General features: G+C 45.6%; 1 protein-coding gene across 2 annotated transcripts; it reads left to right on the forward strand.

The window, feature by feature from the left end:
* The first annotated feature begins 354 nt into the window (after positions 1-354).
* On the forward strand, positions 355-13,545 carry crispld1a (cysteine-rich secretory protein LCCL domain containing 1a). 2 transcript variants are annotated; one of them, XM_084033284.1, is made up of 15 exons: positions 355-658; positions 1,056-1,411; positions 6,905-7,023; positions 8,304-8,436; positions 8,549-8,664; positions 8,740-8,840; positions 8,925-9,116; positions 9,663-9,723; positions 9,801-9,867; positions 10,006-10,136; positions 10,237-10,280; positions 10,365-10,437; positions 10,530-10,605; positions 10,703-10,836; positions 12,550-13,545. In XM_084033284.1, exons 2-15 carry the CDS (start codon positions 1,151-1,153, stop codon positions 12,599-12,601), a joined length of 1,560 nt encoding a protein of 519 aa, XP_083889410.1. In that variant the 5' UTR covers positions 355-658; positions 1,056-1,150; the 3' UTR covers positions 12,602-13,545. The 2 variants fall into 2 exon arrangements, with proteins under 2 accessions (XP_083889410.1, XP_083889411.1); XM_084033285.1 differs by lacking the exon at positions 355-658 and having other exon boundaries at positions 778-1,411.
* The last annotated feature ends 401 nt before the right edge of the window (positions 13,546-13,946 follow it).

Consider the following 13,946-nt stretch of genomic DNA (forward strand, 5'->3'; position numbering starts at 1 on the left):
AACAAAAATAAAAGGAGTGGAAAAGACACAAGATACATAAATACAACATTGAGATTATAACCACTGAGAATTATGATCAATGGACCCCTTTGTTTGTAGTTTTGTGTCTCTTTGTGGTCATTTTGCATCCCTTCCTCCTTAGCTGCCCTACCACAATAAAAGCCTCTGCAGGAATGTGACAGAGTCGTGTGTTTTTATTGGGCGGCGCTTCAGAGTCTGTAACTTGTACAACACTGGAGAGGAAAAAAAAAGAAGTTTTACCAATACACACACGCACGAGCACGGACGCGCACGGAGGTCTTGGCACGAGCGCGTGGGGCCGTTTGCAGAGGGGCGTGGCCAGGGGACGGGCTCTCACGACGCGCAGCCAAGTTGAGGATAAAATGTGGATAAGTGATGCTTTAGCGGCTTTGGTGCAAGAATCCCGACAGAAGAAAGACCCGCTCTCTCTCCCTGTCTGCCTGTGTCTCTCTCTCAGCGGAGTGACGACCACATCTTCTATTCTACGTGATTTAGTTCACATCGGCGCTCCACCTCAACTTACTTTGAAAGAGGACTTTTTTATTCTTCAACTTCTCCCACAGCCAAGATCTTCTCTGTCAGGATTCTCCAAAAAAAAAAAAAAAAAAAAAACGGGCTGCGTTCCAATTCATAAAAGGTAAATTATTTCCCAAGTCTCACGTTAAATCACAGCTGCTTTATTTCTGTTTCAACACGTTTTCCATTAGTTCTGGCACGTTGTATCAGCTTCTGTTGCACGTCATTCCACCTTAAGATATATATGCATTAAGAATTATGTATCATTCTGTGCACTAAAATTGCATTTATTACAGCTGTACTGGATGTGATTTGATGAAATATTCATTTTTAGCTTTTTTTTTATTGAGGAAAAGTAAATGTTTAAGTAAGTCCAACTCTTTAGTCATCCTCAGTGTTCCAGCTTGAACTCGTGAGGTTTTCACCGTGGCAGAGCACCAAACCAACTTCAATATTCACAAGTTATCCAGCTAATTCTGATGCAGAAGTTCCAATAATCCAGTGTTCTCTCCTCTCAGCACTTCAGACCAAGAAGAAGGTTTCTGTGCTCCTTGTTTGACCCCATCAACCCCGTCTGGAGTCTGAGAGGACCGCCACCGCCGCCGTCTCCGGGATGAGGCATGTGTCTCCCCATTGGCTGAGGGGCGTGTCCCTGCTCCTGCTGCTCCAGACGGCCACCTCCATGGTGATGCTCCCCAACTCCACGGGCTGGGAGCAGATCCTGGACAAGTATCTGGACCAGGACGGGGACTGGTGGGAGGCCAAACAGAGGGGGAAGAGGGCCATCTCCGACAGCGACGCCCAGCTCATCCTGGACCTCCACAACAAGCTCAGGGGCCAGGTCTACCCCCCGTCCTCCAACATGGAGCACATGGTAGGTGGATATGACCCCGATCTGACCCCCCTGACAGTCTTGTGGACCATGTAGGTTGAGCTTAATGAACCGACTGGCACTTGTCTCTTTCTGGCTCACACAGAAAGTAGAATACCAGCCCCACCACACACACACACACACACACACACACACACACACACGCTACCATGTGACTTTGGTTGTTTTTGCTAGAAGAAAAGAATTCCACCAACTTGCCAACGATCACATTACTACTTGTGTTTCTTTTTTCTTTTTTTAAACTCACGCCGAGAGATTTGTTTGACTTTGTCCTTCGGCCGTCACGTGTGTGTGTGTGTGTGTGTGTGTGTGTGTGTCTGTGCAGCGCCAGATCACTTTTCACAGTGCAATTAGAATCAGAGCACGGCACCGGGACTTGTTTTACCAGCTGTCTACCCCCCACTAAACACACACACACACACACACACACACACACACACACACACACACACACACACACACACACACACACACACACACACACCACGCCTTCTGAAAGTCAGTCCTCCGTAGATCTGGAACCTTTCCAGATACACTACTATGTGTAGGAGCTGCTTGACCGCCACAGTGCAATGCTACCAAATAATACTTAAAAAATCAATCCGGTGTGCAGAAAGTAATGAGGTTTAATAATCCTTTCATCTCCACTTAAAGAGCTGCGGAACAAAAGGCAGCATTATTTGACGGCAAAAGGCAAATAAACAGTTCCTGCTGGGGGCAATTGCTGGACTGTGTAATTGTATAATTGAGAGGTTGGACTTGAGGACCCCTCACATGTGTGTGTGTGTGTGTGTGTGTGTGTGTGTGTGTGTGTGTGTGTGTGTGTGTGTGTAAGCACCACTCTGCCTGGCAGCCTTCTGGTTGAGGTACACTCCGGTAGAGAAATGCTGAGCCAGCAGCAACACAGCTCCTTTCTACTGTCTCCTGTTACAGTTGGCTGGGTTTTTTTTTTTTTTTAGTTTCAGGGGCACCCAGGGGTGAAATATGGAGAGGCATGCAACAAGAGGACGTGAGGTGAGAGAAAGAGAATAGAGTGGGTAAATAAAAATAGAGGTGTAAAAATTATATAAAGCTGCACACGAGGACTAGAATAAAAAGAAAGGTGTCAAAATCAGATTTTAAAGAAATATGAGATTGAGACCAAAGTCAAATAGAGATGGAGACATTTGGAAGGGGGCACAAAGTACAAGGAGACAGTGATTTATATGGATGCGTGCTGAAATCTGATTTGCAGTTCTGTCGACGTCAATATGAAGGCAAGAAACTCGCTGCGCTTTATTTTGAAAAAAAAAAAAAAGGGCGCTCCGAATATCTCGGAGAACTGCTGTCACCTTTCAGAAAGCTCACAGCTTCACTGTACTGGAAGACTTCATAGACATGCTCCCCTGCTCTCTGCACACACACACACACACACACACACACACACACACACACACACACACACACACACACACACACACACACACACACACACACACACACACACACAGCACATGCATGCATACATACACAGCCTGTTGTTTGCTGTTGTATTAAACCCGGCTGACCCTCTGTGGCGATCATCACGGAGATACCATCAACCCCTCCCTCCTCCATGTTTCCTTCCTTGCCCTCCCTCTCTTCCTCCCTCTCTTCCTCCCTCTCTTCCTCCCTCTCCGTTATCCCTGTGGCTCCGTTCCCATTCTGTCATTATCCAACACAGAGGCCCCAAAAAGAAAATTCCCCTTGGATAAGCATTCACACTCGCTAGCGATCCACAAAGCTTCAGTCGCTCAAACGTTGACCCACAGGTATAAACGGAGGAGTGTCAGCGTTTGAAGCGCCTCAAGACAAACATATGGCATCATGGGAGAAAAGGGTCCCCCACCCCCCACCCACCTGAATCGATGTTGAACTTGGACGTCTGCCGGGCGGCGCTCCCGTCTGAGGCTTCGTGGGTTTTTAAGATAAAGCTGCGTTGACGGTTTTTCTGTTTGGGATGAGTCAGAGTTGTGCTGCGAGGGTTTCAAGATGATTTAATCCACTGGATAATTCGGCTGTCCAATCAGACGATGCTTATGTCTAGACTAATAAATTAGCCAACATGTTTAACTGCGTGTGGAATCAGACAGCTTTGATGTGGAGAGAAACTGGTTGAGATGAGTGAAATACCAAATAAGAAGTCATTATCAGACCCCAGTGGTGAAAGGACTAAGAAGAGCTGTCCGAACCCTCCCTCTGCAGTTTCTCTGGCTGAGATCACAGAGCAGCTGAGAGACCCATCTATCCAGGTTGTCTGGGGTTTTACACCTGGTCTGGTTTGGCAGGTTGCACCCAGGGAAAGAGCCCAGCTGAATACAGTGAATGATTGAAGGCCCTCCTCCCGTCACGCTCCAATGAAGCCAAAAGGACGACACTGTCCCAAAATAGCAAAGACGCAACCCTGATGTCACAAAGCTCTCGTCTCACCTGCACCGGTTTCATCCTGTCCACGGATATGACGAACAGGAGAGGCAACGAGGCAACAAGGGAACAAGACAACGAGGCAACAAGGGAACAAGGGAACAAGGCAACAAGGGAACAAGGCAAGGCAATTTCATTTGTATTGCACCTTTCAACAACAGGGCAATTCAAAACCTGCACCGGTTTCATCCTTTCCACCAATATGACGAACAGGAGAGGCAACAAGGGCCAAGGCAAAAAGGCAATGAGGCAACAAGGCAACAAGGCAATGAGGCAACAAGGGAACAAGGCAATGAGGCAACGAGGCAATGCATCTGCTTGATTTAATGACGAGATGGGAAACAGAGCTCTTACTCATGAAGAATGGTTTGCAATAACACCTTCCACGAACACTTAAGGGAGCACGCTCGTAAAACCTTTGCAGAGGTGCAAAACACATTATTAGCAAATTAGAAAATTCCAACGATAAAATATCTGTGAAGCCTTGAAGAGGACAAACCCTCTCAACCTGCATCTGGTCCAGGGTTGAATCCAGAGTTACTCAAAGGCTTGTTTTCCATTCATGACTCACCAGCTTTCTTGGGTTTCTGCCCTTCGAAGCGCCGACCACCAAGAAACCAATGCTTCTTGTGGAGTTGTGCTGATGCCGTTGCTATTATTCCCAAGACCAAATCAAGATTTTACGGTTAAGCTTAACCATTAACCGGCCCACTTATGACGCACCCAGTGAGTGAGACAACTTCCTGCTCAAGTCAAGCCTACAGTAATCAGCGATGCCGTTCCTGTCGGACTGTGCTGTACTGTTATATAACGAGTATTCACTGGTTGACCAACTCCAGACAATGGTCAGCCCCGGGACCTCTGATGGGGGTTAATGTGGGCTGGAATGTGCTGCTGTTTACTCGACCGCCGTGGGAAATTATAATAGTTTGGGCGGGCAATCTAACATTTGATGTATTTGTTTCATCACACCTTTCCCTCCCCGTCTTCCTCCCCTGTTCGTTGCCAGAACTCATTTACTTCTTTTCTCTGCATGCACCATCGATTATGAACAGGAAACCCAAAACGTGCAAACGCTTTGGAATGCAACCAGGTGACAGATGAAGAGAGAGGACCCACCCCTCCCTCGCCCCAAAAAACCCCAAACTGGCCGCAAATGAAGTGTCAAGCGAAATGCACAATGCTGTGTACACTGTGCTGAAAGACTTCAGCAGGGGAGGTGTTTTTCTTTATGGGCCCCAGCAGAAGTGTGGTCGGGGGTGGAGGGTGGGGTGTGTGTAGGTGTGTGTGTAGAGTGTGTGTGTAGTCTTGGATATGAGGCCTCCCTGCTGGGCTAACTGTGCAAACAACAGCAGCTTGACCGGATTCATCAGCTCAAAACTATGTGTCTCCGTAAACGTTTTGTGAGCTGCTTTCTCTGCAGATTTGAGGACAATGGAAGGAGTTCCGCGGCTGCAGGAATCTATCATAATTTAAAACATGCATCACGAATCATCAGCCAAGAGATTGTAGCCAGTTTTTGGTCGTTTCTGGCTTGAAACCTGCACTTTTCAGATGTTTTCAGACCCATACCCTTCCATTAATGGCCACAAACATTGTGTTGACGCCGCTGGAGCCCAGAACGTCCGATGTGCTGCGGTTTGCAGATCGTTCGCCAGTCGCCAGCTCAATGCAACATGTTTCAGCCCGGTTATCGGTGTAAAGATCAATTCTTTTTTTAAGCTCGCCGAGCAAATCGAAGAGGGAAAAATGACGCTGACGGAAATGAATGTTATACCTCTCACTGCTGATGATAACCAGGCGTAAATCCCTTCATCGTTCTGTTTTAGCTTCGTAAGCTATCATACCAGTGACAACCAGGAAAAGACTAAACAGATCGGCACTCTGACAGAAGGCGGTTCGGAGCACAGATAGAGTTTCAGAAACAGATTCCTGGTGTCGGCTCCGGCTCTGTCACTCATCATTTGGCTTCATTGCGCAAGACCGACCCACTGCCTCTGTGGAGATGAATGAAAAATATACCTCCCAAGCGTTTATTTGTTCTACATGTCAGTTATGTAACGTTTCTATGAGGCTTCGCGTTGAAAGGCAGACGCCGTGCGTTGTTGATTTAAACAAATAGGTCCGACTCAACGGGCTCGCAAGATTCCCAGAAAGTGGCTGAGAGTTGGGAGTTAGTTAGCAGCGCCGCCAGACATCCTGTTGTTAGGTAGGTGTGTGTTTCAGGGCAGTAATGCAGAGAACAGCGGTTGTTCCTGATGGGACTCTAAGTGGGTGAGGTGGCGGTGGAATTGGGGCGGGGGGGTCATTTCAGTGTCTGTCATTGGAGGAGATTTGGGTGATGGCGAGCCACGACCTCCAGGGGCCCAATGTGTGAAAATACTATACTCATGCTAACACACACAAGTCGTAGAAACCTGTTACATTGGGTAAAGTGAAGGTGTGCAATTAAAAGGAACGTCCTTCAGAGCAATTACAGCTGTGTTATTCTAGCTTTTTTTCTTCTCATGGTAGAATGTAGGTCAGCAGGGAGGAAGGACGGTCTTTGCATTCCCAGAAAACCCCAGAATGGGAATATGATCCCTTAGTATCCAACCAGAGCCAAACTTAACCGAGAGGGCAATTTTCAGGGAGAGGTAGAAGCGGAGGGAAAGCGTGCACCCAGACATCTCACCAGAGACATATGGAAGGTATTACTTAAGGAAAAACAGCTTTTTTGCATTTTTCGAATAACACCCGATCCTACGAGGGGGAAAATCGCATCTGGGGGAAAGTCAGCTGATCGGCAATAAGAGAGTCAAAAAGTGCTGCACTTAGTTATCCACAGTCCCTCTGACTTATCAGGACATATGATAAGTTATCCTTCCTCGGTGTGTGTGTGGATATCACCTACAGCTGAACAAACCCTATAAGAATATTAATATAATAGTGAATATCTCCAGTTCCACACTAACCTGACATCTCTACATCTTATGGCCCATTAGTAGCATTTCAACCTCTTCATATGTTGTTTTTTCCCGATGTCTTGTGCAGGTGTGGGACACCGAGTTGGAGCGTACAGCTGAGGAGTGGGCTGAGACCTGTCTGTGGGAGCACGGCCCCGCCAGCTTGCTGCCGCAGATCGGACAGAACCTGGGAGCCCACTGGGGAAGGTCAGCAGAAACTCAGCATGCATGCTTCCTGCACATGTGGCCTTTAGTTTTGATCCAAGGTTGAAGGAAGGTAGCTTAGGGAGTATTTGTCTCTAATGTGGCTGTTTAGGTCAGGACCCCATTGGATAAGAAATTGTAAACGATCCTGGAGATATAAAAGGTTCAGTAAAAAATGTAATAAACATGGAGGCAAATCGATAGAAACCAGCTCAAAGCATAACCTTGACAGAAACCGTGACAGTTACACCATAAACCCTCACATAGAAGCTCACAAAGCTTCATGTCTGCATCAAATAACCAAAGTTCCTCCATTATCCTTAATGGTGGCTGAATACAAGTCATTTAGTTTGGTATCTATGGTTTTGTGGGTGAAAAAGAAAAAGAAGGAAAACAAGTTACAGGGAACAAGCAGAATCCCAAAAAGCCGTAAGACAGAACACTAAACCAGGAAAAAACCAGGACTAGATAAACGCTGGAGAGTCGTGAACACTATGGGAACAAAGAAAATCTGGCAAGGATCTGGGCAACCAGGGGAGACTATGTAGGGGAAGGCTTGATGGGTAATCAGAGGCAGGTAGGTCGTCAGAGGCAGGTGTAGGTAATCAGGGGGTAATCACGAGGGCAGGAACTGAAACTAGACTAGAACTACAAAATAAAAGAGGAAACATAAGAAGTAATGACTTTTAACAGGATTTTACCATTTGGACCATAAAAAGACAGCTTGTTTGGTCAAATTGTTTTCACAACTAAATGTTGCCCAACCTGGCAACACTGTCAGTCAGACCGTTAGCTAGCCGGACTTGGCTCAGACTGTTATTCATTAAGGAATTATCCTTGTGGGCTTCGGTTCAACAAAGTGCTAGTATCCTTTTTTTCTTTTTTGCCAAATGCACCATTAAATGCATTAAATCCCCTTTTCCATTTCTTGTTGTGTACAAATATTAATATCTCGATTAGAGAAGTTTAGTCTTGCTTTTTAAAGTGCCCTGTTTTTGCTTTCATGACTAATTTAGCACAATGAAATGCATGAAATCCACTCATTACATTTTGCAGTACATTTCAGATCCTGTACTTTTTCACTTGTACTTGAGTAAATAAGTTGAGTACTTTGACTTTTACCAGAGTCTTTAGTATTCGTACTTCTACTTGAGTACAGAATGTCTGACACCTGTGGGTATCATGCATGTATGTTCTTGCAGTGAGCAGAAAAGAGCTTTGAACGCCACACGACCAATAGAAATGTTTTGTTGGGACATCATCATACTTCCTCGTCCCTCCAGGTATCGTCCGCCTACGTCCCATGTGCAGGCCTGGTACGACGAAGTGAAGGACTACTCCTTCCCCTACCCTCAGGAGTGCGACCCCTATTGTCCTTTCAGATGCTCCGGCCCAGTTTGTACTCACTATACACAGGTAGCTAGGTCTGGATCATACCATTTCTATACCCTTCATCTCACTTCTAGACCTCGTCCTTTAGCGATTGAAGACGTTTTTCATGGTGTGTCTCATCGTCGTGGTTTTGCAGCTGGTCTGGGCCACCAGCAGTCGGATCGGCTGTGCCATCAACATGTGCTACAACATGAATGTGTGGGGACAGATTTGGGCCAAAGCTGTCTATCTGGTCTGCAACTATTCACCAAAGTAAGTGTATTTGCTCTGATGTTCTTCTATATATGTATATGATACAGGTTATTAATTTGCCTGTAATATAAACAGGGGGAACTGGTGGGGGCATTCGCCTTACAAACATGGGACCTCGTGCTCCGCCTGTCCTCCCAGCTATGGAGGAGGCTGCAAGGACAACCTCTGCTACAAAGGTATGTGTGTGAAACAGATAAGTAGTGAGGGAGCCGGGGGGAAACATGCTGACTGTTCTCTGTTTTCTGTAACTTTACTCCAAGATGACAGCTTCAGCCGTCCGCAAGAGGAAACGGAAGAAAACAACTTCATCGAGCCGGAGGCCCCTCGCGCTCCGCAAAAGCCCCGGCCGAGGGCCCCCAAGCCGGAGCCTCCGGGTCTCCCCGCCCCGGCCCCCACCAGACCCCCCACGGAGGACCTGCAGAAGAACGAATTGGTCAACACGCAGCAGATGTGTAAGCTGCCACTTCACCGTTTGTTCTGGATCCAGTTTCATCTCAAGAAATGCCAAGAAAGTGTCAAGAAATAGAGGACGAGGTCGAAAAGAAAAGCAAATAATTTAATGTAGAAAAAGCAATCATGGATAGATAACAAGAGCAGAAATAAGACTTCGACCGGAAGTATTTTTCTTGCAATTTATCTTAAATGGCCTTAATGTTCTGTGGCCATTATCCATCATTTCCCTGATGAACTACGACAGTGTCTGAACTTAATATTGCAAGTCACTCTTTGGAAGCAGGGAAGCAGGGCAGGAGGGGGGGGTGTTTGCTTTTGGCCGGCTGAAAGGGGTTGAGGGGTGAGAGCAGCTTGATGGTTTTTAAATGGCTTCCTCTCTGTGCTTGTAAGACGACACGCTTCCTCTCCCATCGCTGACCACCCTGAACCTCGTCGCAGGAATTCTGTTGGTTCTTGAAGGCAACGCGACGATCGTCACTCAAACTGGCTGTCTGCATCATGCATGTTGCTTCCTGTGTGTCTGAAAGGACTCTATGTTTCTGCAGCTCAGATTGTGACCTGTGACACGAAGCTTCGGGACCAATGTAAAGGAACGCCGTGCAACAGGTACAGTAGAGATCAAATCTATTAAAAACAGCAGAAAACATAACACAACAGTTAATTTCCCCTCATTTACTCCACAGATATGAGTGTCCAGCCGGGTGCCTCGATGCCATGGGGAAAGTCGTCGGGACAGTGTACTATGAGATGGTGAGTAATCCAAATTATGTGCTCAATATTACGCCAATTGTCCTGTCGAAAGTGTCTTAGAGACACTGAAGAGCTACTTTGCTTTCAGCTGCGTCAGCTTCAATCTTAATTATGTAAATACATTTTCTATTCGCTAAGCAATCCAGCATATGCAGAGCGGGTCTGCACGCCGGCATCATAGATAACGACGGAGGATGGATGGACGTAACGAGACAAGGCAGGAAGGAGTTTTTCATCAAATCCAACAAGAACGGCGTCCAGTCTCTCGGGTGAGACGCCGATGTCGGACACATCGCCGTAGATTTATTCTGATGGTGTTTGACATCGAGTAATGTCGTCTCACATCGCTGTTGTGTTTCCTCTGGACAGGAAATATCTGAGCGCTAATTCCTTCACGGTGGCCAGAGTAGCAGGTTAGTCCCACAATATTGAGACAATGCAATTATAGATAAGTCACATTTTGTCTGGAATGACTCACAATAAATTCTGTCTTGCAGTCAAAGCCGTCACGTGTGAAACCACAGTTGCACAGATGTGTTCGTACCAGAAGCCTGTAAAGCACTGTCCGCGGTATGAACCCGACTCCGACTCATGCACGTTTGGTTCTGCAGCCTCATGTAACGTTTGAGTCATTGCTTTTCTCCGACCGTTCTATGTTTTAGGTTATACTGCCCGAGAAACTGCTTAGAAGAGAATCCTCACATATCCAGAGTAATCGGAACCCAAATATACTCCGATGTAAGTCCCTCTTTTATTTTAAGCTGAATTAATCCGTGTTGATTGTAATGACTCAGCATTTTCTTACATTGTCTTTTCCTCCCGTGCTCCTCTGCAGAAGTCCAGTATCTGCCGAGCCGCAGTGCATGCTGGGGTCATCAGGAATGGTGTAGGCGGTTACATCGACGTGATGCCAGTGGACAAGCGGAAACACTACATCGCCTCGCACCAAAACGGCATTTCCTCTGAGAGGTAAGGGATTCCTAATCAGCGGTTCCACGAACAGGACCACAAAGGTATTACATTTCAATAAAAGAGAGTCGGTGGTCCTATGTCAGTGTCTCACTCCTTGGTTTGGAAGTGAAGGGGTTAATCTGCCGGGGCTTCAGAGAAGAGGAATGAGAAATCAATGGCCCTCCGGTAGAGAGAAACGTATCCACCCTGCCCTCCCTTGTGAACCTAATCTTTTTCGAGATGCAGGCGGTTGGTTGGGTCTCACATGGGAGGGTGATTAGCATGCTTCCAGTTTAAAATAATGAATTGCTTGGCAATTAGCGCAGAGACGATGAGTGTATCTTAATGAAGTTCTGGGAGGGTTTTTGTTTTCGGTAGTCAGTCAGAAAGGGCAATGAGCAGAGACGGGGTCTAAGGCTTAATATAGCGACTTAGATAAAGAAAGAGAAACAAACAAGGATGCAAAGCAGTGAAAAGCATATACAATGAGGAAAAAAGGATCCTGCAAGCGTCTAACACAAAGGGGATCAATAAGACAGTTTAAGCTTAGTCCAACCAATTTGGTGGATAAACGTAGAGAAGAAAATCCTCTTCCTATTCTTTTTGTGAAAACATGCATTTCAAATTTTATTTCCTTGAGAAATTATCGCAGAGGCTTTCGGTATTACTTGTGACCTAAAATTTGCCTCAAGGTTCAAAATGTTGAATTGCTCTCATACAATAAAGGGTTGGTCAGTAATGGTGGGACTTTCTGCACCTGGACCCAACCAGGGACCAGATACAAGATCTCAAGTAGGAAATAGCAGGTTTTGCGAATCCAGCACCACATTGTCTGCGTAGAGGTTGACTTTGGTCCAATCTCTACTCCTTAGAGGAGGGGCAACAATAGACAGTCCTGTCCGGCACCACCTGCTAACTCAGAGCAGCAAATAAGAGATGTCATCGGTTTGTACGGCGCCTGTTGGAATGTTAAGAAGCTTAATCCGGGAAGCAAATTACCCGATTCTAATCTATGCAGTGTAAAAATGTACCTCACAAGGAGGTCATGCAGCTTCTGCATTGAGAAGACAAGAAGGTATGAACTTGAATTATAGACATTTCTGAATGCCTTTTTGACATCAAACTTGCCGATTAAAAGGAAATACTGTTTAATTGTTATCGTAGACCGGATTGTGATTGCCTTGGAAAAGGCTAATAACGTGTTAAATCCATGCGGTACCACCTCCCAGGCTACGGATCCGTACCAGCCTCCGTTTAAAGCTTAAGTGACCCACATCCCGTAGAATATCTTGTAGTTTTGTAGATATATTGGGCTGTTCTGTGGTCTGCAGAATAACTTTTTGTTCACATGACCTGCATAGAGGACAAACTCACACTCATTTATTCTACGGCCTTCCTTCTCTCCCCCCTCCTCGCCTTTTCCTCCACCACATTCATCTTTGTCACTTTACCGAGATGCCCGACGTCTGTTAGCATCTGCCCATCATTTATCCGTCTCCTTTAACTTCACAACATGTCTGTTCTTTGTTAGATTAACTCATGAAGGTCCCCCCCACCCTGTGTTTGTGTTCAAAACGGATGGTTCATCTATTTCCTGCAGGAGCCCCAAACCTCTATCTGTCATTAGGGTGTCAGGCAACACGAAGCCGATCTGTTAGCGTGTCATCCACGTCTCTCTGCAGAAGGCTTGTGCATGTTCAGTATCTGACACTCTCCATCTCTTCCCCGCAGCCTTCAGAACCCCCCTGGAGGGAAGGCGTTCCGGGTGTTTGCGGTGATTTGAGGCCCCGGAGGGCGGCCGGCTTCCACCCAGGCAGAAAGCAACACTTTGGGCCATTGAATAGGCGGCAATCAAGCCCCGTTGTCAACTCTTGACGACTGAAATGTTTCTGACTTTGCTGCGCTCCGGGTGTTAGAGGTCGTCGCCATGGCAGCGGAAACCCAGCAACCAGAACTTGACACATACACAATGAGGAAAAACTGAGCATTCAATTTGTCATCTTTAGGAAATATACATGTAAATATCTCTGAATGTTGTACATATTTGTAAATACTATCACACGTGTGTCTTTGTGCCGTTTCCTTGCCTTCTTAACAAATAGATATATATATCCTAGATATAACATTACAACGGCACTTAAGGATGAATATCATTTTATTGTATTAAGTAAGTCTGGCACATGTTTTACTGGTGCTCTGGAAAGGTATCCTGTCATATTTTGTCCTTTTTTTAATAATAATTGGGGAACATTTGTTAAGCATTTATATTTTTATATTATTATGCTTTACTGTATATCAATATGATTTATAAAGGTTGCTGCTATATGTATTTTTGTTTTGCTATTTTAATTGCCGATGTGATGGTTTTTGTTTGATTATTTTTCCAAATAATGTGGTTTAGTTAAAACTCCCTGCAGGTCGGGGAAGTCCACTCCTTCCCAAGAGTTTTTATTCTATAAACAGACTTCATCACACATTACTGGATGTCTCTACCATCTCCATTTCACTTAGATAAAACACTATCATACTATGTTATATTTCATAGGGAAGGGTGATGTTTAATCAACCCATATATTTGCTCATATTTTTTCCCCCCAGCTCTTCAGCTTTCTTTCAATTCCGTCAATTCATTGTATTCTTGTCACTGTTGCTGTGTGCTTTATATACATTTTCCTACCTCAGGTTGTTAGGAAAAAGTCCATTTTGCAATAAAATATTACAACCACAGTTCTCTTTCAGACTTGTGTCGTTTAAGTACTCGGAGGCAAAGTGATAATGGTGATTTGGACTACAAATACTTAAAATAGCACAGATCTGAATGTGTTATTGCCTTTTGTTAGCTTTACAACTACACATTAATGGTGCTAAATTGAAAAAAGGAGCTGCGTTGGAGCCACTGCCCCAAAAAATGCAATTCCATGAAATGAAGAATGTAGCTTAGAAATGTCAGAATGTCTCCTTTAAACGTATGTTAGTGTTGGATTTCCTGCCGGTGGCTGCGGTGACGGGGCGGCGCTGCATATTCATCCTCATTCTTGGAAGATTTCTTGTAAGTACCACGATGGGAACTCAGATGCGTGTTTAGTTAACCTCAAACGCGGCGTCACATTCGTTTCACCTCAAGCGAA

The sequence above is a fragment of the Eutrigla gurnardus genome, assembly GCF_963514095.1.
Source record: "Eutrigla gurnardus genome assembly, chromosome: 18".
In the NCBI taxonomy this organism is placed as follows: domain Eukaryota; kingdom Metazoa; phylum Chordata; class Actinopteri; order Perciformes; family Triglidae; genus Eutrigla; species Eutrigla gurnardus.